The following is a 27967-nucleotide window of genomic DNA, read 5'->3' as shown; positions in this document are numbered from 1 at the left end:
AAAGGCCGGGCATGCTAATGTCAAATTGACAGCTGCGGAATTGGAATCCAGCAACAGCATTGAGCCAGCAGGAGGAATGGGTTCGGTTCTGGCTACAATGTTGCACAGCTGTAACCTAACGCTTGCTGTCGCTACTTCGCTTTAAACATGAATATCTAAGACTGAAGTAACTTTGAAATTAAAGAATATATGCAGAACATTTAGCCATACTTGGATACTAAATAAGAAGGAACCGCTGAGAAACGATCGAAGAAGAGTCAAAGAGCAAGGAGAGCGATGTACCGAGCGTTTTCTTTCCCAATGACAGCGGAGCGCAGACGGAATAAGGAGCGTCTTGAGGCGAGTTTGGCCGGTATATGTGAGTTGGAGCTGCTGAAACAGAGCCAGGAATGCCTAGTGCTCAGCGCCCTCTCCATCGGGGACTCTGTCCCAGGACGCCCGGCATGGGGCAACCTCCAGCCGACCCGACCTTCTCCCGACACAGCCAACTGTGCGCTGGAGGACTTGAGTTATAGGCGCCAGCCGGTAAGACTTTCGTATTGTACTTAAAATTGCATATTAAATCGATAAGAAAACATTTTCTTATTGATCTAATTCATAGCTTCTAGTTGGACTTAAAAAAAATCAATTTGGTATTACTGCATGGCTATGCTTTTCGTGCTCTTGGAATGAAATTGGGTCATAGCCTAGAGTGTATCTGTGCTGAATAACGGTACCATCACAAATGTAGACCCGAGAGTGTGCTCAGAGCGCGCGTGACCATTTAAGGCAAACTTGGTGTATTCGGTGCTTGTGTTTTTTCATTCCATTGTCTATTGACGCTGTTTCGAAAAATATGTTCACCTGGCTATATTCTCTATATCAAGTATTGTTTTGAAAAGGTCGGACCGTGCCCACCATCATACTGTAGCATCGACCCTGAAGGTTGTTTATAGTTTCGGGATAATCTTAGTGTCCACCATTGGTTGGGACACCTGCCAATTATTTATCTTTCCTACTCGGTAATAATCCTATGATGAACTATAATATCTCCATATCTTTTATTGTGTTTTACAATTCGTATTTATTTATCTGATTATTATTTCTTTAGGCCTATTGCAGGTTATCTCCTGGCTGCTTTTTTAAAGAGACATTGGCCGAATTCTATGAATTACCTAGGCTTAATTAGGTATGCCTAAAACATATGTTAAAATATTTGTAGAACTTAAGATATGTGTGCAGTCATTGCACAGGCAGTTGTTCATTGACCAAGCAATGTTGCCTGGCTACCCAGACTCCTTGCTCTGGAAAAACAATGCCATGCCCATGGATATTAGTTTCTTCTCAGCAATACGTTTTGATCTGACTACCTTCCCTACCCTTCACCGAATGAGAACACATTCGGGGCCATCTGATTGGTCCAGAAACCGATGAGTTGGGCCAGAGCCAGAACACATGTAGGTAAAGTGTCAGTTTGAAAATGATCCTTGCTATCAAGGATCCTTGGGACATCCCTACCCCATTGAAGTTGAAATGTAAAATGGTTAAGGTAAGGGTTAAGGTTAGAGTTTGGTTCTCTGTGGCTCAGTTGGTAGAGCATGGCACATACAACTCCAGGATCGTAGGTTTCGCGACCCACTGAGGCCACCAATACGGAAATGTATACATTCATGACTGTTAATCGTTTTGGCTAATAGTGTCAGCTAAATAGCATATATTATATTATAGGTAAGGGTTAAGGTCAGGGTGAGGGTAGGGGTTAAGGTTAGGGTTTAGGGTAGGGACTTCCCAAAGATCCCGGATAGCATTGACCGTTAGAAAATCCGTAATTAGCTTTGATACTCTGATTGGTTAGAGACGATCCAATCGCTGATGACTTTGTACAAGCCCCTCTTGCCCCTTGTCACCACAATAGTGTTGGGAAGATCAGCTCTTTTTACTGACTCAAAAGAATACAAAAAAAACTGACTGACTGACTGACTCAAAAGAATAAATCTTTCGACTCATTTCGTTCATTTGAGTCAGTAATGCCCAGAGCACACAGGACCCTCTACCGGTCAACAATGAACTGAAAACTCGAAAACTGAAAGTCATGATTTTACAAGCCTCTCGTTCACGTCCTTCACCATAGGGGGCTTATTGGAGCTGTCATTTGTGACTGAGACTTGTAAACGTGGACTTTATTTACATTTGATTGCTAGTCATACAACAAATATTCTTTTTTTTAGACATTTGAAACGAGGTCTGGTTGTGGTCACAACCGGACTAGATTGTGAACAACTCTTGGCGGAGTGCATTGCTTGTCTGCCGTGAGGGTGATAAACACAATATTGTCCGTGGATTTCAGCCACCCAAATGGTTCGTTCTCGAGTTCCAGTTTGTTGAGCAGACGCTGTGTATGTTTTGGTTCTACAAAGCTGTGTCCATAATAACATTCAATATTCAATTAATTGCATTCATTCTTGCACCATGCGATCAACTATCAGTCTTTCTTCTCTCTGCTGCCTGCAGCATGATCTATTTTCCGATCATGCAGGTCAAATGAACAACTTAAATGAAACGAGTCACTCAGAAAAACAAATCATGACTCTCGAATCAGTAAAAAGACTAGTTAAAAAAGAACAAATCGTTCATGAACTGCACATCAATACATCACAAACGACTTCAATGGATTGCAGTCTCAGACTAAAGTATGTAGCAAATGACGGAGCAGCAGAAGAATTTACCGTGAGTTGTCAGGCTACAAGTGCTGTCCTTGATGCAAGTGTTGCTATCGCCTTATCATGGTCTTGGGTGGTCTCCATAAAGCATGGATTACAATAGCATTGGTAAACAAACAAGATAGGACAACATGTTGCAATTTTACATCATGGCTTAGAACATTTACCACGGGCTACTAAAATAACAACCATATATTTTATGTTAAATATAATTTACTTGCCCCGGCAATGAACTATCTCACTGCCTATAAATAGCATCTTAAAAATTGCCTCCAGCATCAAGCGACAAATTGTATGTGAATGTAATCTAAATGGTTTCCTTGCCTTGTAGCTTTCCATCTAATCTAGACTGAAAAACGACACGCATGACGTGCACACAACCCCTATATAGAGGTCACTTTAAATCTCTGTCTCTCTCAGTCGCTTCAGGCCACTGTGTGAAAAATAGCCACGGATTAACTGGAATATTGATAGGCCTATTGTTGGGCCATTGCTCTTGTGTTGTTCGTTTTGCATAGCTCGGTGCCCCAGGTAGACCATTCCATTGGTCTACCCAGCGAGTCATGCAACACGAACTCGCTCAATGATCACCTTGTGGGCGATTTGGCTAGGCGCTAATGCTTGAAATATTTTTGAGGGATTGTCTTTGTGGGTTTTAAACAATAAATCGTTCATTATGTGGACTATCCAGTATGACTATCTGATGATTTTATATGACTATTCCTACATAAAAGAAAGATATAGGGCCATGCCGTTTCGGGGCCGTTTCGGGGCCCAGATTAAGCCTAATCCTAAAAAGCATGTTCACTGGAGATTCTCAATTTTAAGTCATTTTTGTCCAATGCCTAATCTGCGCAGCACAAGTTATTCCTGGCCCACAATATATGCACCAAGCAAAAGATCGGCAATCATTATTTCTCCAAATGCTTTCCTACATGTTACAAATTCATCATTGGGAGCAGATCTCCAATGGAGGAGGGATTTATTAAGTTACGTATAGGTCAATCAATAGGGAATAAGGATTTTGCCATCTGACCTCCTCCCCACACAAAGGGCTGTGCATCCCAAATGGCACCTTATTTGCTATATAGTGCACTAATTATGACCAGAACATATGGGGCTCTGGTCAAAAGTAGAATGTAAGGCATAGGGTGTCATTTGGGACACATCCAAGCTGACCCATTGCAGATAGCCTGCTCTAAGACCAGACCACACATCTGCCTGATTCAGAACCAAACAGTGCTTGATTCTTCTTCTGTAGTGGGATAAAGATAAGGCAATAACCAAGGCCAGGTGTAAGGGACTGCTGTGTGTTTGGGTGTGTGTGTGTTTGTTTGTGTGACTGTGTGTGTGGGCGTGTGTCTGTGGGTGTCACAGGAGAAAGTTGAGGGCATGTGAGGAAGGTCCTGCCATGTGGTTAAAGTTGGAGGTGTGTGTGTGCGTGCCATGTGCGTATGAGTTTGCGTGTGCGTGTGTATTTGTGCGTGAGCAGACCCTCCAGGTTTATTCCTGAGGCAGTGGTGCTGACAGCCATCTGACAACAGACAACAGCTGGGAAATCACATACGGTCCACATTTCAGAGGAAACGTGTGTGTTTGTGTGCTTAAAAGAGAAAACGGATGAATGTGTGTATAAGGAGGGGGGATTGGAGGACAGCTTGTGTGTATTATATTTGTGATATCTAATCAGTGCTGCTATGTGATATCAATGTATGTGTGGGAATGTTACTCAAATAATATGTTTGTGTGTGTGCGTGTGTGTGGGCGCACGCGTGTGTGTGAATGTGCATGTGTTTGTCCTCCCATTAGCAGGCTGTACTGTAAGCCCCCCCATGGAGCCTCTTGCAGCTGTGTGGCCATGTGTCACCGGAGCATCTCATATTGTGACACTCACACTCTACTCTAATGTTTAATGTGTGTATGTGGGTGGGTGTGTGTGTGTGTTTGCGTAGCCTGTGTGTGTTTTGTGTGTGTTTCATGCCTAGCTGTGTTGGGTAAACATTGTGGAGTGTCAGGCGAGTGTGTGTACAGAATCAAAGCAGTAGAGAGAGAGAGAAGGGGGGTTGTTGTCACTTCTCTCTTGTTGTGGGGTCTCTAGACACACTCTGGGGTGAAGTTTCCCCTAGGTACACATCTAGGATCGGATTCCCCTCCCCAATCCTAAACATAACCATTAGTGTCTAGGGACAACTGCACCCTACTCCCTCTACACACAGTTCCAGGGATGAGGGGAGTGGGTAGAAGCTCCAAACCACTGACGTAAGGTCAGATCTTTTTCCATTCCCCTAATGGTTTGTATAAGGGAGTAATCTGATCCCAGATCTATGGCTAATGACAACCTTGACCTCGAACCCCCCACCATCTCCAACCTCCTGAAAAGAACCCCCATGTTGGCTTGAGGTGAAAATACGTGCAACACAATTATGGATCTCCTCTACCACCACCACCCCCCAGCTCCACAGAGGCCGACTACCAACCTCAGTACCCAGCTTCAGGGCTGCCTGCTAGGCTTCGCTGAGCAGCAGGCTGCCTTCCCTCCCCTGCTGGGAGTTGGAGGATCCAGCAGGGGCATAATTAGCCGTACTCAGTGCTGAGAGAAGCTGTTAGCGGTTGTTAGTGGTGAGCTGCGATGCAGGCTGTTAATAATTGATGGGAACAAAAGGTTTAATTGCACAGGAATCCTGCCTGAAGAGAGACATAAGTGGAAGCCGGGATGAGGAGTGTGTGTGGACTCGAATGGAGCATGCTTGTGGGTGTATTGTAGCTGGGTAGAAAGGGATAGGAAGTTGTAATGTATTGTAGTGCTGGTGTCTGTCTGTTAGGGTGAGTGTTTGTTTTGGGAGTGTGAAAGGGAGAAAAAGGAATAGGAAAGGGCTGAGTAATTGATTAAGGGAGATGGAGATGCTTGTGGAGATTGATTTAGTGTTGCTCTAAGGGGATTGCTGTGTGACTTGCCTTCAATCTCTATCACTCAGTCGCTCCTCCGAACTCTCTCTCTCTCCTTTCTCTCAATTCAATTTCAATTTCAATTTAAGGGGCATTATTGGCATGGGAAACATATGTCTCCTTTTTTCTCTACTGTCCTTTTCCTCTCATTTTCTTTTTCTCTTTTTCTCTCCCTCTCTATCCCACTTATGGAGAAGGCACCTCACTTTGTTGCCGTGACAACGCTAGGGGTGTTACATCATTGGGTTTACCTAACAAGCTTAAGGTTGTGTCCCAAATGGCATTCTATTCCCTTTATAGTGCACTACTTTTGACCAGGGCCTATTGGGAATATGGTGCCATTTGGGATGCACAGTTAGAGTTGATTTTACTTTGGGTGCTTCCAGCAGGCCCTCTGGGGGCCCCTGTCATCAGCAAACACACCACTGTGATTTGACCTGTCAGAGGGCCCTGCACAAAGGCAGCGTGGCCTCCCGCGTACTCACACACACTACACTGCTCCACACCGCACCACACCACAGCACACTGCACAGTGTGGGGGCTTCTGTTTGAACTGGACGGTTTTGTGCCCTCCAGTGTGGTTTGTATGCACGTGCGTGTGATTGAGCGAGAGTGTGTGACTGCGGGTGTGTGCACACTATTGAACAACTCACAAAGCAAAAAATTCTATACAGTTAAGCACAATGTGACTTCATTCAGCTGCACCACTCTGGAAACTGTGTGCACGTCCCCAATGGTACCATATTCCCTACATAGTCCACTCCTTTTGACCAGGGTCTATAGTAACCCAGCAATATAATACTTTATTAAAGGATAAACCCACTCCAAAACTATATTTTGGTATTTTTTTTCATTAGTCCACACACTGTTGATACGGTCCCAAAATGTTTTGGTTGTCAGCAGTCAAGTTTTCAAGATATTTTACATTCAAGAAGCAATGTGTCACTTGCCACATCATCATGATGATGCCAAACGCATCATATGATGGGGGACTAGAGGACTATGGGAAGGTTCGAGGCCCTCAGGAGAGGTACTGGGAGTTAGGCTAGACTCCCAGAACTTGCAGGGAGAATGCATCTAGGTTTAATCACTTTTTAAAGATGGCTTGTATCATTTAGACTAGGAAGATGAAATGTGTAGGAGGTAGGGGAGGGGGAGAGAAAGACGCTTTACTGTAACTCAAGGCAATTGCTGTTTATTAATATGTTTTAGATTACGAGCCTTTTCAGTGTTAATAATGATGGTTTTGGGAAACAAAGGTTCTAACGCTGAACTTAGCTTTAAGATTATTTTGGGAAACCGGGCCCAAAGCTACTTACAGGCGCAATTAGGGTTAAGTGCTTTGCTCAAGGGCACATTGACCGTTTTTTTTTTCTTCCGCACAGTCGGCTAAGGAATTTGAACCAGCGACTTTTTGGTTATTAAACCAACGCTCTTAACCGCTAGACTACCGCCGCCGTGTGCGGTGCGGTGCGTGCGAGATTTACCTGGGTTAATGTCATGCATGCGCTGGATAAAAGGACCTGTGTGTGGGTTTAGGAGCAACTCATGTGAGACCGCATCAGTTCAATAGGCACTTGCTTCCTTTATACACACACATACACCTCACAGCCTCTGTGTGTAATCCCTAAGATCAAACCTCTGTAAACCCTATACAGGTCAAACTACAAAGGCTTTGGTCCTACGTATATCCTCGGATTAACACTCCAAGTGCACCAGTCAACTCCACTTCCAATCCAATCCATTTAGTTCACATGGAGAATAGGGAAGTGTTCCCCTGCTCTAGCAGGCTTTTGTTCCAGCCCAGAACTATCTGTCGTAGTACTAAATCAAATCAAATTGTACTTGTCACATGCGCCAAATACAACAGGTGTAGTAGACCTTACAGTGAAATGCTTACTGACGAGCCCCTAACCGACAGTGCAGTTTTAAAAAATACGGATAAGAGATAAAAGTAACAAGTAATTAAAGAGGAGCAGTAAAAATACAATATATACAGGGGGGTGCCGGTACATAGTCAATGTGCGGGGGCCCCGGTTAGTTGAGGTAGTATGTACATGTAGGTAGAGTTAATTAAAGTGACTATGCATAGATGACAACAGAGAGTGGCAGTGGTGTGGAGGGGGGAGGGGGGCAATGTGAATAGTCTGGGTAGCCATTTGACTAGATGTTCAGGAGTCTTATGGCTTGGGGGTAGAAGCTGTTTCGAAGCCTCTTGGACCTAGACCTGGCGCTCCGGTACCGCTTGCTGTGTGGTAGCAGAGAGAACAGTCTATGACTTGGGTGGCTGGAGTCTTTGACAATTTTCAGGGCCTTCCTCTGACACCGCCTGGTATAGAGGTCCTGGATGGTAGGAAGCTTGGCCCCAGCGATGTATTGGGCCGTTCACACTACCCTCTGTAGTGCTTTGCGGTCGGAGGCTGAGCAGTTGCCATACCAGGCAGTGATGCAACCAGTCAGGATCCTCTCGATGGTGCAGCTCTAGAACCTTTTGAGGATCTGAGGACCCATGCCAAATCTTTTCAGTCTCCTGAGGGGGAATAGGTTTTGTTGTGCCCGCTTCACGACTGTCATGGTGTGCTTGGGCCATGTTAGTTTGTTGGTGATGTGGACACCAAGGAACTTGAAGCTCTCAACCTGCTCCACTGCAGCCCCGTCGATGAGAATGGGGGTGTGCTCAGTCCTCTTTTTCCTGTAGTCCACGATCATCTCCTTTGTCTTGATCACGTTGAGGGAGAGTTGTTCCTTCTATCCAAGGGGGAAAGGGCAGTGTGGAGTGCAATAGAGACTTCATCATCTGTGGATCTGTTGGGGCGTAGGCAAATTGGAGTGGGTCTAGGGTTTCTGGGATGATGGTGTTGATGTGAGCCATGACCAGTCTTTCAAAGCACTTCGTGGCTACAGATGTGAGTGCTACGGGTCGGTAGTCATTTAGGCAGGTTATCTTAGTGTTCTTGGGCACAGGAACTATGATGGTCTGCTTAAAACATGTTGGTATTATAGACTCGGACAGAGAGAGGTTGAAAATGTCAGTGAAGACACTTGCTAGTTGGTCAGCGCATGCTCGCAGTACACGTCCTGGTAATGCGTCTGGCCCTGCGGCCTTGTGAATGTTGACCTGTCTAAAGGTCTTACTCACATCGGTTGCGGATAGCGTGATCACACAGTCTTCCGGTACAGCTGGTGCTCTCATGCATGTTTCAGTGTTATTTGCCTCGAAGCGAGCATAGAAGTAGTTTAGCTCGTCCGGTAGGCTCGTGTCACTGGGCAGCTCTCAGCTGTGCTTCCCTTTGTAGTTTGTAATGGTTTGCAGGCCCTGCCACATCCGACGAGCGTCAGAGCCGGTGTAGTACGACTCGATCTTGGTCCTGTATTGACACTTTGCCTGTTTGATGGTTCGTCGGAGGGCAAAGCAGGATTTCTTATAAGCTTCCGGGCTAGAGACCCGCTCCTTGAAAGTGGCAGCTCTAGCCTTTAGCTCAGTGCGGATGCTTCCTCTAATCCATGGTTTCTGGTTGGGGTATGTACGTATGGTCACTGTGGGGACGACGTCATTGATGCACTTATTGATGCACTTATTGATGAAGCCAATGACATATGTGGTGTACTCCTCAATGCTATTGGAGGAATCCCGGAACGTATTCCAGTCTGTGCTAGCAAAACAGTCCTGTAGCTTAGCATCTGCTTCGTCTGACCACTTTTTTATTGATCTAGTCACTGGTGCTTCCTGCTTTAATTTTTGCTTGTAAGCAGAAATCAGGAGGATGGAATTATGGTCAGATTTGCCAAATGGAGGGCAAGTGAGAGTTTTGTATGCATCTCTGTGTGAGTATAGGTGGTCCAGAGTTATTTTCGCTCTGGTTGCAGATTTAACATGTTGATAGAAATGAGGTAAAACTGATTTAAGTTTCCCTGCATTAAAGTCCCCGGCTACTCGGAGCACCGCCTCTGGGTGAGCGTTTTCTTTTTTGCTTTTGGCGGAAACCAGCTCATTCAATGCTTTCTTGGTGCCAGCCTCTGACTGTGGTGGTATGTAAACAGCTACAAAGAATATAGATGAGAACTCTCTTGGTAGGTAATGTGGTCTACACCTTATCATGAGAAACTCTACCTCAGGCGAGCAATGGCTCAAAACTTCCTTAGATATCGTGCACCACCTGTTGTTTACAAAAATACATAGACTGCCTCCCCTTGTCTTTCCAGACGCCGCTGTTCTATCCTGCCGGTACATCGTATAACCAGCCAGCTGTATGTTGATATTGTCGTCGTTCAGCCACGACTCTGAAGCATAAGATGTTACAGTTTTTAATGTCCCGTTGGTAGTTTAATCTTCCCAATAACTCGTCCATTTTATTGTCCAAAGATTGCATGTTTGCGAGCAGAATTGAGGGGTGTGGGGGTTTATTCGATCGCCTCCTACTCCTCAGAAGGCAGCCCGCCCTCCGGCCTCTCTTTCTCCGCCTCCTCTTCATGCAGATCACTGGGGTCGGGGCCTGTTCCCGAGGGAGCCGTATGTCCTCCGCTTCGGGCTTGTCAGAGTCGTGAATGAAGAGAAAGGATTCTGCTAGTCCGTGGTGAGTAATCACAGTCCTGATGTCCAGAAGTTATTTTCGGTCATAAGAGACGGTAGCGACAACATTATGTACAAAAATAGTACAAAAATAAGTTACAAACAACGCAGATAAACAAACAAAAAAACACAATCGGTTGTGGGCACATAAAACATCTGCCTTCTGCTCCGGCGCCATTACTACCCTGATAACCCTCAAATTAGTTAGTGTTCATTTATCACCCTCTCTAACTCTTGTGTTCATCAGTCACCCTCTCTAACTCTTGTGTTCATCAATCACCCTCTCTAAACATCTTTACCCTCCCACTTATTTTCCCTCCTCCTCCTCCTCCTCCTCCTCCTCCTCCACCTCAGCAGTTAGAGTTCCCCTGAGCACAAAACCTGACTCAGTCTTACTAGAGAGAGAAATGGGGGAGGGGGTAGTGAGAGACTGACATCCCAGGGTGGTATGTTTACATCCCTTGTTCCCCCCCTCTTCCCTGAGGTTGTTGGACCCCCCCGGCCCTGACTGGAGTGGTGGGGCCTGCTCCTTGTCCGATGAGTCGCTCCACTGTGGAACCCTGGAGGGGAGAGAGGAAGGGGGAAGGGAGAGGCCAATAGGGCTATAGGAAGGGGGTGACAGTTTTGGAGCTGACATTTTGTCAGAGTAATTGACACATGGATTTAACAGAAAAAAAAACAAATTTCTGATGAAAAGATTAATCTCTCTATTTAATGCTGTCTTGATCTTTCTCTCTCCCTCTCTCTCTTTCAATTGAATTCAAAAAACCTTATTGATATAGAAAGTTAGAGCACTTACATTGTCAAAGCAAACATAAAACAAGGATGGTTGAGGATCTGTTTCTCCTTCTCCTGTTTCTCCTTCTCTCTATTTATATCTCTCTCTTCTCTCTCTCCCCAACTCTTCCTCTCTTCCTCCATTTCAGCCTCTACCCTTTCCTCTTGTCCTTCTTTCCAGTAAGTTCGCCATGTTTTACTGGATGGCTCAGCATGTCTGTGTTTTCACCCCACAGCTCCCCTGCTTTTATATGGTACTTTTTACTGGGTGAGAAATACCTGATTCAAACAGGGATACCCAGTTCGTTCTCAGCTGCACTGTGGAAACCTTCCCCACTTCATCATATGTTTGGCTCCCCCAGCAAATGTGTGCAAGTGTGGGTTTGCATTTGACGTATACAATGTGTGCAGGTGTGTGTTGTCAGTGTCAGCTTGTATGCCCACACACACTTGACATCAGCATAATTCCCAGATTCCTCTTCTCTTTCTCCTCTGCATAAAATATGGAACATTATCTCTGCCATATTACCCAGCAGGGTTTTCTGCCTTCTCAGCTGGTGGAACCATGCCGATGTTATGAGCCAGCAGTGTGTTTTTGTGTTTTTGTGTGTGTGTGTGTGTGTGTGTGTGTGTAATTCAGCAGTGATTAAAACCTTTCTCCCACTACCTTCTCTAGGACATTCCTAGATAAAGTAAGTCATCTCCCAACACTGAATTTCTATTTTTATCCCTCACCTGAATCAGCAAGATGTGTATAAGCTGTCTTTCAGAACAATCCCAATGGTTGAAAAGCTATACATTAACTGATTAGAACAAGTTAAGTGCTAGAAATCAGCTCTTTACTGTTCAATGCGTATATGGAAGCTTTTAGATTTTGTCTCAGATCATGGTAAGCATGTAAGGTTGGAGAAATCAGCTGACTCTGTACACATATAGGGTTGAGTTGTGTCCCTCATTTGCCCTCTCTCACTCAATCTACCCCCCTCTCTCTTTTTCTCTCTTTCTCTCTCTCGCTTCCCTGCAATGGGCATTTCGGTAAATGGACACTCGATTGGTTGATTGATTATGCAATTTATTTATTGATTGAGTAAGAGATGCCCAAGGTTTGCCCCCTATAATGCTTCACTAAGAGATTTGAGTGTGGTTGTCTTGTATTTTCCTCCCACTCTCTCCCTCTTCTCTCTCTCTCTGGTTCTCTCTCTCGCTCTCTCTCCTTCTTTCTCCTTCTGTCTGTAATATATTCGGTACTGTTGTTCCGCTCATGGGGCGAAGGCTGAGGCCTGTTGTTTTGACAGTTTTAACCTCCTCCAAAGCCGATGCTGTTCCCATCCTTCACCAACCATTTGTTTGAGAGATTTGGTAGAGGCTTTGTGTGTGTGTGTGTGTGTGTGTGTGTGTGTGTGTGTGTGTGTGTGTGTGTGTGTGTGTCCTTGTATCTCAGTGTATATCTGCGTGTGGGGGTAATGACGTGTTACTATTCCATTGTTTTGTTCATAAAAAAATATATTGTCACATAGGTGCAGTGAAATGTTGTTTTACAGGGTCAGCCATAGTAATACAGCGCCCCTGGAGCAAATTATGGTTAGGTGCCTTGCTCAAGGGCCCATCAACAAATCTTTTCACCTTGTCGGCTCAGGTATTTAAACCAGCGACCTTTCAGTTACTCGCCCAACACTCTAACCGCTAGGCTACCTGCCGCGTGTTGTAATAGCAGTCTGCAAATGTGAAGGTTCTTTGTGATCTGGCATTGTCTCTGGCTTTGTTTCTGACCCTGGGAGATGAGACCGTGTGTGTGTGTGTGTGTGTGTGTGTGTGTGTGTGTGTGTGTGTGTAGAACATCCAAATACAGTCTCTAACCCTGATTCTATTTCTCTCTTTGTGTTCCAGAGCAGTCTACAGTGTAGTCCTTGGGGTCTGATGGCATCTCTGGAGCAGCAGGTTGGGGAGCTGAGGGTTAATACAGCGCATAACGCAGTGGAGCCCCCGACTGACGTGGTGGACAATCGGCCCAGCTCAGGTAACATAACACTACACAAATTGGACCCTTGAGTATGGTTGCAAAATTCCCAGGTTTTCCAGATATCACGGTTTCAAGATTCCTGGAATCAACAGGGAATAAGCAGGAAATCTGGGAATCCTCCAACTGGGATTTCTGGAAAACCTGTGATGGTAAAGTTACCAGAATTTTGCAAACTTTTCCATAAGCCATTTGTTCAATCTATCATCTTTCTGCTAAACAAAACATAGCCATTGTCGGTAGTATGACAGAAGTGTAAATTATGTGATCTACTATGTGTAACGGGGGTGGTTGCGTGATGAGTATCCTTACCCAAGACCAGAAGACTAGTGTTAGCTCCTATAAGCTAAACTACAGGACTGTTTTGCTATCACAGACTGGAAAATGTTCCGGGATTCTTCCGATGACATTGAGGAGTACACCACATCAGTCACTGGCTTTATCAATAAGTGCATCGAGAACGTCGTCCCCACAGTGACCATGCGTACATACCCCAACCAGAAGCCATGGATTACAGGCAACATTCGCATTGAGCTAAAGGGCAGAGCTTCCGCTTTCAAGGTGCGGGACTCTAACCCAGAAGCTTACAAGAAATCCTGCTATGCCCTGCGACGAACCATCAAACAGGCAAAGCGTCAATACAGGGCTAAGATTGAATCATACTACACCGGCTTCGACGCTCGTCTTATGTGGCAGGGCTTGCAAACTATTACAGACTACAAAGGGAAGCACAGCCCCGAGCTGCCCAGTGACACGAGCCTACAAGACGAGCTCAATCACTTCTATGCTCGCTTCGAGGCAAACAACACTGAGGCATGCATGATAGCATCAGCTGTTCCGGACGACTGTGTGATCACGCTCTCCGTAGCCGACGTGAGTAAGACCTTTAAACAGGTCAACATACACAAGGCTGCGGGGCCAGACGGATTACCAGGACGTGTGCTCCGGGCATGTGCTGACCAACTGGCAGGTGTCTTCACTGACATTTTCAACATGTCCCTGATTGAGTTTGTAATACCTACATGTAACAAGCAGACCACCATAGTCCCTGTGCCCAACAACACAAAGGCAACCTGCCTAAATGACTACAGACCCGTAGCACTCACGTCCGTAGCCATGAAGTGCTTTGAAAGGCTGGTAATGACTCACATCAACACCATTATCCCAGAAACCCTAGACCCACTCCAATTTGCATACCGCCCAAACAGATCCACAGATGATGCAATCTCTATTGCACTCCACACTGCCGTTTCCCACTTGGACAAAAGGAACACTTATGTGAGAATGCCATTCATTGACTACAGCTCAGCGTTCAACACCATAGTACCCTCAAAGCTCATCACTAAGCTAAGGATCCTGGGACTAAACACCTCCCTCTGCAACTGGATCCTGGACATCCTGACGGGCCGCCCCCAGGTGGTAAGGGTAGGTAGCAACACATCTTCCACGCTGATCCTCAACACTGCAGCTCCCCAGGGGTGCATGCTCAGTCCCCTCCTGTACTCCCTGTTCACCCACGACTGCATGGCCAGGCACGACTCCAACACCATCATTAAGTTTGCAGATGACACAACAGTGGTAGGCCTGATCACTGACAATGACGAGACAGCCTATAGGGAGGAGGTCAGAGACCTGGCCGGGTGGTGCCAGGAAACTATAGTGGACTACAGGAAAAGGAGGACCGAGTACGCCCCCATTCTCATCGATGGGGCTGTAGTGGAGCAGGTTGAGAGCTTCAAATTCCTTGGTGTCCACAGCACCAACAAACTAGAATGGTCCAAACACACCAAGACAGTCGTGAAGAGGGCACGACAAAGCCTTTTCCCCCTCAGGAAACTAAAAAGATTTGTCATGGGTCCTGAGATCATCAAAAGGTTTTACAGCTGCAACATCGAGAGCAAACTGACTGGTTGCATCACTGCCTGGTACGGCAATTGCTCGGCTTCCGACCGCAAGGCACGACAGAGGGTAGTGCGTTCGGCCCAGTACATCACTGGGGCTAAGCTGCCTGCCATCCAGGAACTCTACACCAGGCAGTGTCAGAGGAAGGCCCTAAAAATTGTCAAAGACCCCAGCCACCCCAGTCATAGACTGTTCTCTTTACTACCGCATGGCAAGCGGTACCGGAGTGCCAAGTCTAGGACAAAAAGGCTTCTCAACAGTTTTTACCCCCAAGCCATAAGACTCCTGAACAGGTTATCAAATGGCTACCCGGACTATCTGCATTGTGTGCCCCCCCCCCCCCCCCCCCCCAACCTCTCTTTTACACTGCTGCTACTCTCTGTTTATAATATATGCATAGTCACTTTTTCTATACATTCATGTACATACTAGCTCAATTGGCCCGACCACCCAGTGCTCCGCACATTGGCTAACCGGGCTATCTGCATTGTATCCTGCCACCCACCACCCGCCAACCCCTCTTTACGCTACTGCTACTCTCTGGTCATCATATATGCATAGTCACTTTAACCATACCTACATGTACATACTACCTCAATCAGCCTGACTAACCGTTGTCTGTATGTAGCCTCGCTACTTTTATAGCCTCGCTACTGTATATAGCCTCGCTCCTGTTTTTCCCTGTCTTTTTACTGATGTTTTTATTTCTTTACTTACCGTAAATTCCGGACTATAAGCCGCAACTTTTTTCCCACGCTTTGAACATCGCTGCTTAAACAGTGACGCAGCTAATATATGGATTTTTCCCGCTTTCAATTTTTTTTTCAAAAAAAAACACATTCTGTGACGTGCTCAGTTTTTTGGCGGCATGAAGCTTTCATTAGACCAATGAAATTGCCGAATGGGTTAAGGTCAAACAACTTTTTTGTTTACTGTTTAGATTAAATCGAGCGCTCTCAAACTTCCCATCATTATGATTACGGTAGTCATTTTGTCACCCTCATCATGGCAAAGACACGGAGAAATGCATATGATGCAGCTTTCAAGTTGAAGGCGATTGATCTGGCTGTTGGAAAAGGAAATAGAGCTGCTGCATGGGAGCTTGGTCTTAATGAGTCGATGATAAGACGTTGGAAACAGCAGCGGGAGGAATTGACTCAGTGCAAAAAGACAACTAAAGCTTACTGCTAATTTTTTATTTTTTGTTACAAGCCGTGTTTCGCTAAAGCCTATTTATTTTTGTTACAAGCCGTGTTTCGTTAAAGCCTATTTATTTTTGTTACAAGCCGTGATTTGTTAAAGCCTGTGTAAAGTTCATTTGTTTCAATGTACCGGTAGGCACCTGCGACTTATAGACATGTGCGGCTTATTTATGTTCAAAATAAATAAAAACATTTTAATTCAGTGGATGCGGCTTATATTCAGGTGCGCTCAATAGTCCGGAAATTACGGTGCCTATTGTTCACCTAATACCTTTTTTGCACTATTGGTTAGAGCCTGTAAGTAAGCATTTCACTGTAAGGTCTACACCTGTTGTATTCAGCGCACGTGACAAATAAACTTTGATTTGATAATCTAATGCCTAGGCTTTAGCTCAGTGGGCTAACACAGTCTTGTAGTGAGCAGGACACCTAGCTTCCAACCCAGTCTGTCACATATGCGTGGTAGTGAATAAGTTAAGAAAATTGTATTTTATGAAGTCATTGTAATCAAGGTACTATTCACACATAGCGGGGATAGGCCTAACCATGAGCCTGCTCTAGTTCCATCTGAGCACGTCGCCGTCTGATGCTGAGAGGCAGAGAGAGAGATTACCAAGGCCGATCTAGTTTCCGTCCTCGGCTCAGAGGCTGACATCATTATATGAGGTGGTTTGATAGCCTGGCAGCAACAAAAGCAGGCAGACACGTCTGCTCTATTTTAGAATGGTAACTTAAATTACCCCACAGTGGGCCTATTACTGCTCCATATAGCTATCTCACCCCTATCTCACCTCTAACTCACCTCACTCTTACTGTATAGTACTGTATATTTCACAATAGTCCTTTTGGAGAAGTGTTGGTCGGTGCCGTTTATGATGAGGGAGGACGATAATAATTTTTTTGACCATGGCCTTATTTCTATTACAGCATATTGGTTGACTATCATTCATATTCCATTCACCCAGCTCAATGTAACATTGATTGGTTTTAGCTACTACATCAAACTAAAATTTTCCTTTTAGCCATCCTGAGGTTACTACATACCTAGCCTATGAATGACATTTCATAGGTCGCGAGAAATTTGAGTAATCAAGGTGACAGACAGTGAGTGACACATTCTATACCGCCTTGCACACTCTTGCCTGCATCTAGCTGATCTAGGGTGTGATAATCAGTAAAAAGTTGCAAACTAGAGTTTCTATTGGACAAATTCAGGTATGTGTATCCCCATTTCGTTCTATTTGCTTCTGTTTAAGAATGTTTTTCAACAGAATTGGCAGTATGAATACACCCATGATCAAACGCAAACACAATTCACTTTAACAGTGGCCACATACAAACATCATGATCACTTTGATCATTGTGGCTATAATCGTTCTCACATTTATGCGCTCTCCTCCTCTCACCTTTTCCCTTTTCCCTGGATTGGACTTCAGTGCACAACACATCAGCTGTCTGTAACCAGGTGAAAAAACTTTCCAAGCCAAACCTTCGTATCATAACCGCTAACTGCTACACACACCCTCAAAGCTCATCACTAAGCTAAGGAACCTGGGACTAAACACCTCCCTCTGCAACTGTATCCTGGACTTCCTGACGGGCCGCCCCCAGGTGGTGAGGGTAGGTAGCAACACATCTGCCACGCTGATCCTCAACAATGGAGCTCCCCAGGGGTGCGTGCTCAGTCCCCTCCTGTACTCCCTGTTCACCCACGACTGCATGGCCAGGCACGACTCCAACACCATCATTAAGTTTGCAGATGACACAACAGTGGTAGGCCTGATCACCGACAACGACGAGACAGCCGACAGGGAGGAGGTCAGAGACCTGGCTGGGTGGTGCCAGAATAACAACCTATCCCTCAACGTAACCAAGACTAAGGAGATGATTGTGGACTACAGGAAAAGGAGCACCAAACACATCCCCATTCTCATCGACGGGGCTGTAGTGGAGCAGGTTGAGAGCTTCAAATTCCTTGGTGTCCACATCAACAACAAACTAGAATGGTCCAAACACACCAAGACAGTCGTGAAGAGGGCACGACAAAGCCTATTCCCCCTAAGGAAACTAAAAAGATTTGGCATGGGTCCTGAGATCCTCAAAAGGTTCTACAGCTGCAACATCGAGAGCATCCTGACTGGTTGCATCACTGCCTGGTACGGCAATTGCTCGGCCTCCGACCACAAGGCACGACAGAGGGTAGTGCGTACGGCCCAGTACATCACTGGGGCTAAGCTGCCTGCCATCCAGGAACTGTACACCATGCGGTGTCAGAGGAAGGCCCTAAAAATTGTCAAAGACCCCAGCCACCCCAGTCATAGACTGTTCTCTCTACTACCGGATGGCAAGCGGTACCGGAGTGCTAAGTCTAGGACAAAAAGGCTTCTCAACAGTTTTTACCCCCAAGCCATAAGACTCCTGAACAGGTAACCAAATGGTTACCCGGACTATCTGCATTGTGTGCCCCCCCTCCCCCCAACCCCTCATTTACACTGCTGCTACTCTCTGTTTATCTTATATGCATAGTCACTTTAACTATACATTCATGTACATACTACCTCAATTGGCCCGACCACCCAGTGCTCCGCACATTGGCTAACCGGGCTATCTGCATTGTGTCCTGCCACCCACCATCCGCCAAACCCCTCTTTACGCTACTGCTACTCTCTGGTCATCATATATGCATAGTCACTTTAACCAAATCTACATGTACATACTACCTCAATCAGCCTGACTAACCGTTGTCTGTATGTAGCCTTGCTACTCTTATTTTCAAATTACTTTTTACTGTTGTTTTATTTCTTTACTTACCTACACACACACACACACCTTTTTTTCGCACTATTGGTTAGAGCCTGTAAGTAAGCATTTCACTGATGTATTCGGCGCACGTGACAAATAAACTTTGATTTGATCATTATCACCATTATTAGCTAAAGTCATAGTCAATATAGCCACTAGTAGTAAACCCGCTACAATCATGCAGTACAGTGTACAGTCAGTAAGCAGTGTTAGCAGTTACATGGGTGTGCCCCAGGTGGCAATAAATTAATAAAACCAAAAGCTTACCTTGACTTGGAAGAGTTCCAGTGTTGGATAGCCATAGCCAGCTAGCTAGCATCCCTCTTTGTTTGAGATGGGTGTTTGAGTAGGCTAAACTAGCTAGCTGTATTCGCTAGCTAAGTGAAAGTGAAAAAAACCTACAACAAAATATAGCTCTCTCTCCCTCTCTCTTTTGAAGAAATTAATTTGTTCAAAACTGTTCAACTATTGTCTTTCTCTCTCTTTGAGTCATCTATTCACCACATTTTATGCACTGCAGTGCTAGCTAAGTGTAGCTTAAGCTTTCAGTACTAGATTAATTCTCTGATCCTTTGATTGGGTGGACACCATAATCAGTTCATGCTGCAAGAGCTCTGATAGGTTGGAGGACGTCCTCCGGAAGTTGTCATAATTACTGTGTAAGTCTATGGAAGGGCGTGAGAACTATGAGCCTCCTAGGTTTTGTATTGAAGTCAAAGTACCCAGAGGAGGACGGAAACTAGCTGTCCTCCAGCTACACCATGGTGCTACCCTACAGAATGCTGCTGAGGCTACTGTAGACCTTCATTGCAAAACAATGTGTTTTAATCTATTATTTGGTGATGTGAGTGTATTTAGTATAGTTTTATCTATAAAGGATAACTTTTTAAATATTTCACTATTTTTATTTTTATGAAATTCACTGAGGACGATTCTCCTCTGAGAAGCCTCCACTGATATTGAGTGACTGTCTAGGGCTGCGTTGCTTGTGTTCTTTGTCAATCAAAGCAGGAAACAGTTCCAAAGCCCACATTAAGTTGATAAATGCATTCAGTTTTCCGAGGGAGCATTTTTGCTGAGAGTTTAAAATGACTTGGCTTGAAGAGCTGTGAGCCGTCCAACGAAAATGTACTTTCAGCTCCCCGAAGATGCCAGGAGTATAAAATCCACGGCTAATATTGGGTCAATTACCTCAAAGTATGCACAGCCGGCTGGCGATTTGGAGATTGAGGATGGCACATTGAAAAACGCTTTGAGAAGCCTTGAGAGTTTCAAAAAGGAAACATTGAGAGGCATCAAATGCCTTGAGGAATGAGTAAATGACTAACATGCCGTTCACTTTCAACATGGAAAAACATTGGGATACAAGGCCACAGCATATCTGCTAACAGTCCTGTCTTCATAACTGAATGTTCTTCAGCTTTAGTCACATAAAAATAAATGCTGTGTAAGTCTTTTGAGTGGGGTTACTCTTTTGATCTAGACCTGACTACCATCTGACCTCTCTTTTGTCGTTATTTTTGGGACCCACATTTTAATCTTGAGAAAGACAATACTAAACAAAAAAGGAAAAGCTCACTAAAAAGATTACAATTCAATCTAGAGAGAGGCCAATATAAGAGGGACCCACTCGCCTACAGCTGACAAAGTTACAAAAGTGGTAGATACAAGTGAAAATGGCAGGTTCTTTCTTTTCAAATCAGTTAGTGTTCCGGTTCATAAGAAAAGTAAACAATACACTGTATGCATACCCAATAACTGTAGAAACAACCATCCACAGGAACTACAGACTGTTGCACTTGCATACCAGTACTCCCAAATCGTCATTTGGCTGAGACTTGACTGGTGTTGGTCCTGTGTGGCTCAGTTGGTAAGAGCATGGAGGTAGCAAAGTTAAGGTTGTGTTGGTTAATTTCCCGCAGGGATCTCATACACATACGGAAAGTGTATGCGTTCACTGTACTGTAAGTCACTTCAGATAAATACATCTGTTAAATGGTATACATGTGTTTTGCAGGATTCTATGAGCTGAGTGAGCACCTGTCTCCTATGGGTCTGTCTGATTCCTCTGGGTTTGGAGAGCTCTCCCCCAGCACTGCCCGAGCCATCCGCATGGTCTACGCCAACGACAGGCCCAAATCAGCCGGTAAGTGACTACACACGCGCGCGCACACACACACACACACACACACACACACACACACACACACACACACACACACCAGTTGACGCTGCTGAGGGGAGGACGGCTCATAATAATGGCTGGAATGGAGCAAATGGAATAGATCAAACACATGTTTGATGTAGTTGATACTATTCCGCGTCAGCCATTACCACAAGCCCGTCCTCCCCAATTAAGGTGGCACCAACCTCCTGTGACAAACACGCCATGCAAATGCAGTACAATCAATATAGCCTACAGGCATACCTAAGCAAAGAATTCAATGGATTTTATTAGTGTTTTTTATTCAGTTTCAATAACGTCACAGTTGCTCAGCAAATGCATTTACCCAGATATAGAGCAATATCCATTTATATTCTTGGGCATCTGTTTGATTAGGTCAGACCGCATAGTTACTAAATGTATATTAGTCCACATAGACAGTGCAAAAGGGCAACAATGATGCCAACATTGATGCCAGCAATGATGCCAAGCTGGCACTAAGTCCCCCACAGAGCAGCGGCCAGCAGAAGCACATTAGAGCCAGACGCCATCAGACTCAATCAGCGCTCCCAAATAGCCCAGACTATAACGAGTTCTAGACGCCCGGCAAAACAAACACAAACCCATTTCTTTGGGTTGCATTAAAGCGAAGGACCTATATTAATGGATTCTCTTCTACTTGAGTTCCCCTCTGTAATTTGCTTCTAGCTATTAGATTAGGAAGATGTGCTCTTAAAGGTACAAATGTTTATGTTGTATTGTATTGCATTGTACTTTTATTTTCTGGACAATGCACTCCAAAATCAAAGTTTGGCAGATGTTTTGTCAAGAAACCAGGCATGGGATGTGGACATATCTGTATCTGGGCATGAGACCACTTTTGAGGTCTGAACAAACTTTGGTTTTGGAGTGTAATGTCCATTTAAAATCAGTGTCTGCATCCCACATGGCGTCCTATTTCCAATATAGTACATTAAAGAGGGAATAGGGTACTATTTGGGACACAGTGTTTTGTATGAGGGACTTGTAAAAAAATAAAAAAGGGACATCTTGTGCCCAGTGACATAGATAAATGAGGGGACTGGTTGTGCTGGTGGAGGGGTGAAAGGAGAGTCTGGTTGTTCTGGCTTTGATGTGTAATTGCATCAGTGGACTGTCCTGTCGTGATTATGTAGAGGCCTTGATTATAGTCATGGGATTTAGACATGGCTGCCGTGTGCATACTCAGTCGGAATGAGAAAACAGAAAGAGAAAAAGACCCACTGTACCATGTTAGAGACACACGCGCACACACACACACACACACACATAAATCAGGATACAGGAGACAGTGTTATGTTAAAGTGCAGGTTAGATGGTCTGGCCTTGGCTGTGGTTAGCTGACGTTACTTCAAGGAATGCTTCCCAGTGGGATACAGGCAGACTAGCTTAGGGAAGACAGAGGATGTGTCCCAAAATGGCACGCTATACCCTTTATAGTGCACTACTTATTGGGCACAGACATACTTTAGTTTGACATAGAGCTGAGTAGAGCCCCGGTGGCCTACCTCAGCTGTTTATTCTATCTGTGTGTAAGGATGATTCAACAGAACACTGTGTCTGCGCTGCTACGGGCTCTGGTGAAATGTAGTGCACTCATTAAGTGATAATGCCCTAGAAGCCGTGTTTTGGAGAATATATTGGCACGGGTGTTGTTAGGCCCGGGATGAAGTCGAGGGCATTTTATACAACGGTATACCAACATATTAAAATAATGATTGACATATTTTCATTAAAAACTTGATTTTGATTAATTTATTCAAACTATTTTCTTACGTCCATGAGACATAGTCACCAACACAATTTAGGGTTGCTACCCAAGGCGGCTGGTCATTTTGGTTCGATTGGCATTGCTGCCAGCCAAGCCGTCTGGTTGTTCATTCTATTGGCATCGTTGCCAGCCAAGCCAAGCCGACTGTTCATTAGTTCTATGCGTTCTATGCCAAGCTAGCCTAGGCCCTAGCTATCTAAGCTAAATGGCTATACCAGATTAAAAAAAAGAGAAAACATAACGTTAATTTGAACTGATTTTAATCAATGAAACAAAACCGTCACTTTGTTATCCCCACAGCTGAGCTAGCTAGCTAGTTATTGTATGTCACTATGACAACCAGACCAACTTGTTGTTTGTCTTGTCCGTACACTTCCTCTGATGAGGTGGAGATCGCAAATCAAAATGTAAACAATGTTGCAAAGGTCAGAGGGGCAGTCAGCAAGGTTTCTGCACATTTCCGCTGTTGAAAAACAAATGTTAGGCTTAAAGAAAGGGGAAATAATGTTCAGATGCTTTTTTTTACAGTGGATGAGCTCATCCAGTTACCTGGATGGGCTCATAGGACAGTAGATTGCGCAGTGACATGGAACAGTCAATCGGCATTTCATCATAGCCGGTGGTAGTTGTGAAATAGACACCGTCTGGAATGCGGTTTTAACCAATCAGCATCCAGGATAAGACCCACCCATTGTATAAATAGGGAATACATGCGGTAAAGAGGTCAATCAAACACGACCACAACAATGGAAATGCCATGGAAACGTGTGGGGGAAAAATCCCAAATCTCCTCGTTGTCCCCCCCACCAAAATTAACCACCATTAAGGCTATTGTTTATATGTGTATTTCACCAATCAACTGCATTACAGTTAAAAACGACTTTGACTACCAACACTAATTTCTGTATGCTAGCTATGCTACCAGCTTATTCGAACAGGAGTTAACATAGCAGTCACTTCTTCTAGACCTGAAAAGGTTATTCTAAATGTTAGGCAGCGAAAACAGCCAAATATTATATCCAAATCGGACTTTAGTTACCACATTGTGGACCTGCTACGATACATCAATCATGACTGATTTGAGTGATATGCAGATTTGTTGAATGTGCGCCAATCCGGTGTCCTTCTTCTATACCCCACGGTCTGCGTTCCATCGACCTCTTTACCGCATCTATGGGGTGCCATTTAGAACACAGCCTGTTTTCTGTCTGTAACCGTTGGCCACAATAAGCAGTGTCCGGTGTTTCTGCAGCTGTGTGTATTGTACTCACAGCTAGGGCTACGTCCATGGTGTATGTTTGCTCATTCACATTAGTGGGTTTGTTTACCTACTTCCCACGACCTACCCCGTTTTAAAAAAAAGTGTTCCAAAAAGGTTATTCAGCAGTCCCCATAGGATAACTGTTGTATAGCACACTGTATTACTTATACAACTAATATAAGGACAGGACATGAGACGGGAGTAGAAATTAACGTGGGCATTGTTTAATGCGTTTCACAGGAAGAACATTCCAAGCATTTCAACGTAGGTAAGCAAGGGGGGGGGGGGGGTTACAGGTGCCCTAAAGGGACAAAACTAGAATATCAATACACAACAAGAACCCTTTTTTGGTTCCAGGTAGAACCCTTTTTGGTTCTAGGGAGATCGCAATCGACCATTTGGTGACGAGTATGGGGACACTCGTAGAACCCTTTTAGGTTCTAGGTAGCACCTTTTTTCCCTGAAGAGTGTAAATTGAATTTAATTAAATACATTTTATTAATCCCACGTGGGGAAATTGGATGTCACCAGCAAGATACAGCAACAACATACACATGCATACATTGGATACACATAGACAGAGCACTGATGGCTGGTGAAACAAGCACAACCCATGATGTCCTTAGAGTCACTGTATTAGTCCCGTGGCTTAGCCAGCACCCGTGTTCTGCAAATAGTGACAAATATGGTCAAATTCATCTGGGATAAGGGTTAAGTCTCAGTTGTGGTTAGAAACATTTGTTTACCTGCTGGGTTACAATAACATTTTAGAGGGTTTAGGTGGGTCAGGTGAAAACCACAGACAAAGCAGATCTCTCGTTCCTTTCCATAGCCAACAACCATTGATTTGTGCATTTTTGACAGTGATTACAAAATCACGCTTTAGACGCAGCCTTAGCCTGTGTCTGTGGGGTTCTCTCTATTGCTGTGTCACTATCCCAAAATCTGGGGTTGTCCTTTATTTTTGTGTCTGATTGTAACCGTGTTACTGGTTCTGTTTTCCAGGGGAATTCTTTGTGGCCAAACGGGACAGACAGCCAGAATCCGGGTCCCGCCCCACAGTCCCCCGCTCGTTCTCAGCCCCCTACCCCTCCCTGGAGGGCATCGCCGAAGGGGCTAGCGAAGGGGAAGACGAGGCCTGGCCCTGGGACACCAGCGAGGGGCCAGGCGGAGAGCTGGAGCTGAGGGGAGATACAGTGGAGGGGGAGCCCACGGAGGAGGACTACCGCCAGGCCCAGCGTGTGGAGACCTACATCCTGGGTTTGATCCAGCGCCGTGCCCTGCCCCTCCGGCCTTGCAAGCCCCGCACCAGCCTAAGTCTGCACGAGGCCCGCACCGCCATCACCGTGGCCCGCCAAAGCAGCGTTTGCCGCAAGGAACCCGATCCTCCGCCAGCCACTGACTCCATCCCTGACCATCACCCCCACTCCAATCACCACCATGCCACTGCTGCGGTTTCCCCCAGCAGTTACGAGCATCCCCCTCCATCCTGGGCATACCGCAGCCTGGACCAGGAGCCTTATGCAGTCATGGCCCTGCTCCCTGTGGACCCCCCTCACCACCACCACCAGCACCTCCACCCTCACTACCCCCAATCCAGGCAGCCCCCCCTGGCCAACACTTGCTCTGCCTCCCTGGACAACCCCTGCAGTAAAGCTCCATCCCAGGACTCTACCAGCAGCGAGCCCGACTCATCCCAGCACTTCCACAATGGCTACCTGACCCTGCCCCCCTCGCGCTCGCCTCCCCCGCCCGACGAGCAGTTGGTCAACGCCCAGTATATCCCTGCCCAACCCTTCCGGGCCACCACCGCCAGGGCCTCTGCACACTCCCACAAGGGGCCCAAACCCAGCCGGGGCAACTATTATCCAGAGAGAGGCTCCCAACAGCAGCCGGCCCCACAGCAGCTGCAGCAGGCCAAGTCTAGAGCCGCTGCCAAGAAGTGTCGCTTCAGCGAAGAGAGGGAGAGGGAAAGGGAGAAGGAGAGAGAGAAAGAAAGGGACAGGGAGAGGGACAGGGAGCGAGAGATGGAGCGGCCGGGAGGCTCCAAGAAGCCAGGAAGACGGGCCTGCAGGTCCCAGTCAGAGAACAGCCTCAATGGGCAGAGGGGGGTCCCTGAACGCAAGTACAACACGGTGGAGAGAGACGGGGGAGGGTCAGGGAGCAGCCGCGGGAGCCAGTCCAAGGGGAAGAGGCCCCAGCCGGGCAGCGCCGGCTACCGCCGCTGGCGCTCCACCCTGGATCTCAGCCAGGACGAAGCCGAGCAGCCTCTACAGCCAACCCCAACGCCCCCAGCCGACCATGGCTCCAGGCGCATCCGCAAACCCCGGCCCCCGCCTTACACCTATGTCAACCCTCTGCCGCATCATCATCCCCACCACCCCTATCTGGAGTACCTGGACCGGGATCGTGCGTACCTGTGTCGACCCGAGGAGGGCTACACGCACCCGGGGCAGGGTGAGTCTGAGTCGAGTCTGAGTGAAGCCGACACGCCAGCTTCCAGCTCGCTGTCCAGCGATTCAGACGAGAGCGGGGGTCTGGTGTGGCCCCAGCAGCTGCCCCCTCAGCTCTCCTCCCCCCCATTGCCCTCCGCCCCGGCTGGGGCCCCCCTGCAGCCAAAAGCCTTCGTCAAGATCAAGGCCTCGCATGCGCTCAAAAAGAAGATCCTGCGCTTCCGCACCGGCTCCCTCAAAATCATGACCACCGTTTAGAGCGCTAGCCTGCACCAGTGTGGAGATTCAGCAGTGGGGATTAAGACACTTTAGTGACTCTCGCTATACATGGTTTCCTTTGAGGAGTAGCACTGTCATTTTTGGAAAGCAGCGGATATATAAGACAGCAAACATAACTCAGTGCACTGCCTAACTGTACATGCATACATAGATTCTTTAGCTTTCAGCGCAGCCTTCACAGGCCTCAGATCTGCCAACAAATCTCCCGAACACAGAGCTGAGCCTGAGCTCTAAACTCTGATCTCTGATCAGTGCAGCTTTCTGCTTTTGCCTGAGCCCAGCCAATTGAGGTCTGAGATAATATGATTTGTGGCTTGAGTTGGTGCTACTGGTCATTTGAGTGGCTGAAGTGGACTCAAGACTGGGATCCAGAGATTAAGCACCCCCATCCCCCCCTTCTAAAATGACCTTGCACCCTTTCCAAAAAAGGCCTTACCCCCCATATCCTACCCGTTTCCCTCCCGACTAACAGAGAGTACTGTGAGCATGATATGAGCCCTGTGATGTGACCTGTGACTCAGCATCAACGTGTCTGTAGCCTAGGTTGCATTCCAGGCTGACTACATGGCAGACATTGCATTGCATCAACCAATGGATACATGCCATGTCATCAACTGCATAACGCAGTCAGGCATCAGATTGCTAAATCATAACATATGGTTAGCTGATATGTTACACACCTACAGTATCCAGGTGTTGTGAGATCCGGCACATGTCTGCAATGTAGCCTGGAAAGAGGCACTCCTCTACACATGCTCACCTGTGTGGTGTGGCGGACACACTCCTGTATTTATGAATGTAGTCTGTAAATAAAATGAGCAGGGACCATGGAACCTTTAGGGACCACAGCGGTCTTGTCTCTCGACCATCCGCAGTCAATGTGTGTTTTATTACATTTACATTTTACCAACTGAGCAAAAACTGGTTGAATCAACGTTGTTTCCATGTAATTTCAACCCCAAAAATCTATGTTATGACGTTGAATCAAGGTGGAAAACTGATTGGAACTTAAGGGCTTTTCGTGTTTGTTTTCACTGAACTTTTAACCTAAATCCAATGACATGGTGAAATGTTTTGTTGAATTC

General features: G+C 46.0%; 1 protein-coding gene across 1 annotated transcript; it reads left to right on the top strand.

The window, feature by feature from the left end:
• dact3a (dishevelled-binding antagonist of beta-catenin 3a) lies at positions 1-27752 on the top strand. The gene is made up of 4 exons (XM_029690605.1): positions 1-525; positions 12880-13009; positions 20933-21061; positions 25156-27752. The coding sequence occupies exons 1-4, from the start codon at positions 277-279 to the stop codon at positions 26859-26861; spliced, it is 2214 nt and encodes a 737-aa protein (XP_029546465.1). The 5' UTR covers positions 1-276; the 3' UTR covers positions 26862-27752.
• Positions 27753-27967: the final 215 nt, after the last annotated feature.

Source organism: Salmo trutta, chromosome 15, assembly GCF_901001165.1.
Source record: "Salmo trutta chromosome 15, fSalTru1.1, whole genome shotgun sequence".
NCBI classification, from domain to species: domain Eukaryota; kingdom Metazoa; phylum Chordata; class Actinopteri; order Salmoniformes; family Salmonidae; genus Salmo; species Salmo trutta.
Note: the sequence above shows the minus strand (reverse complement) of the source record. Positions and strands in the feature narration are given on the sequence as shown.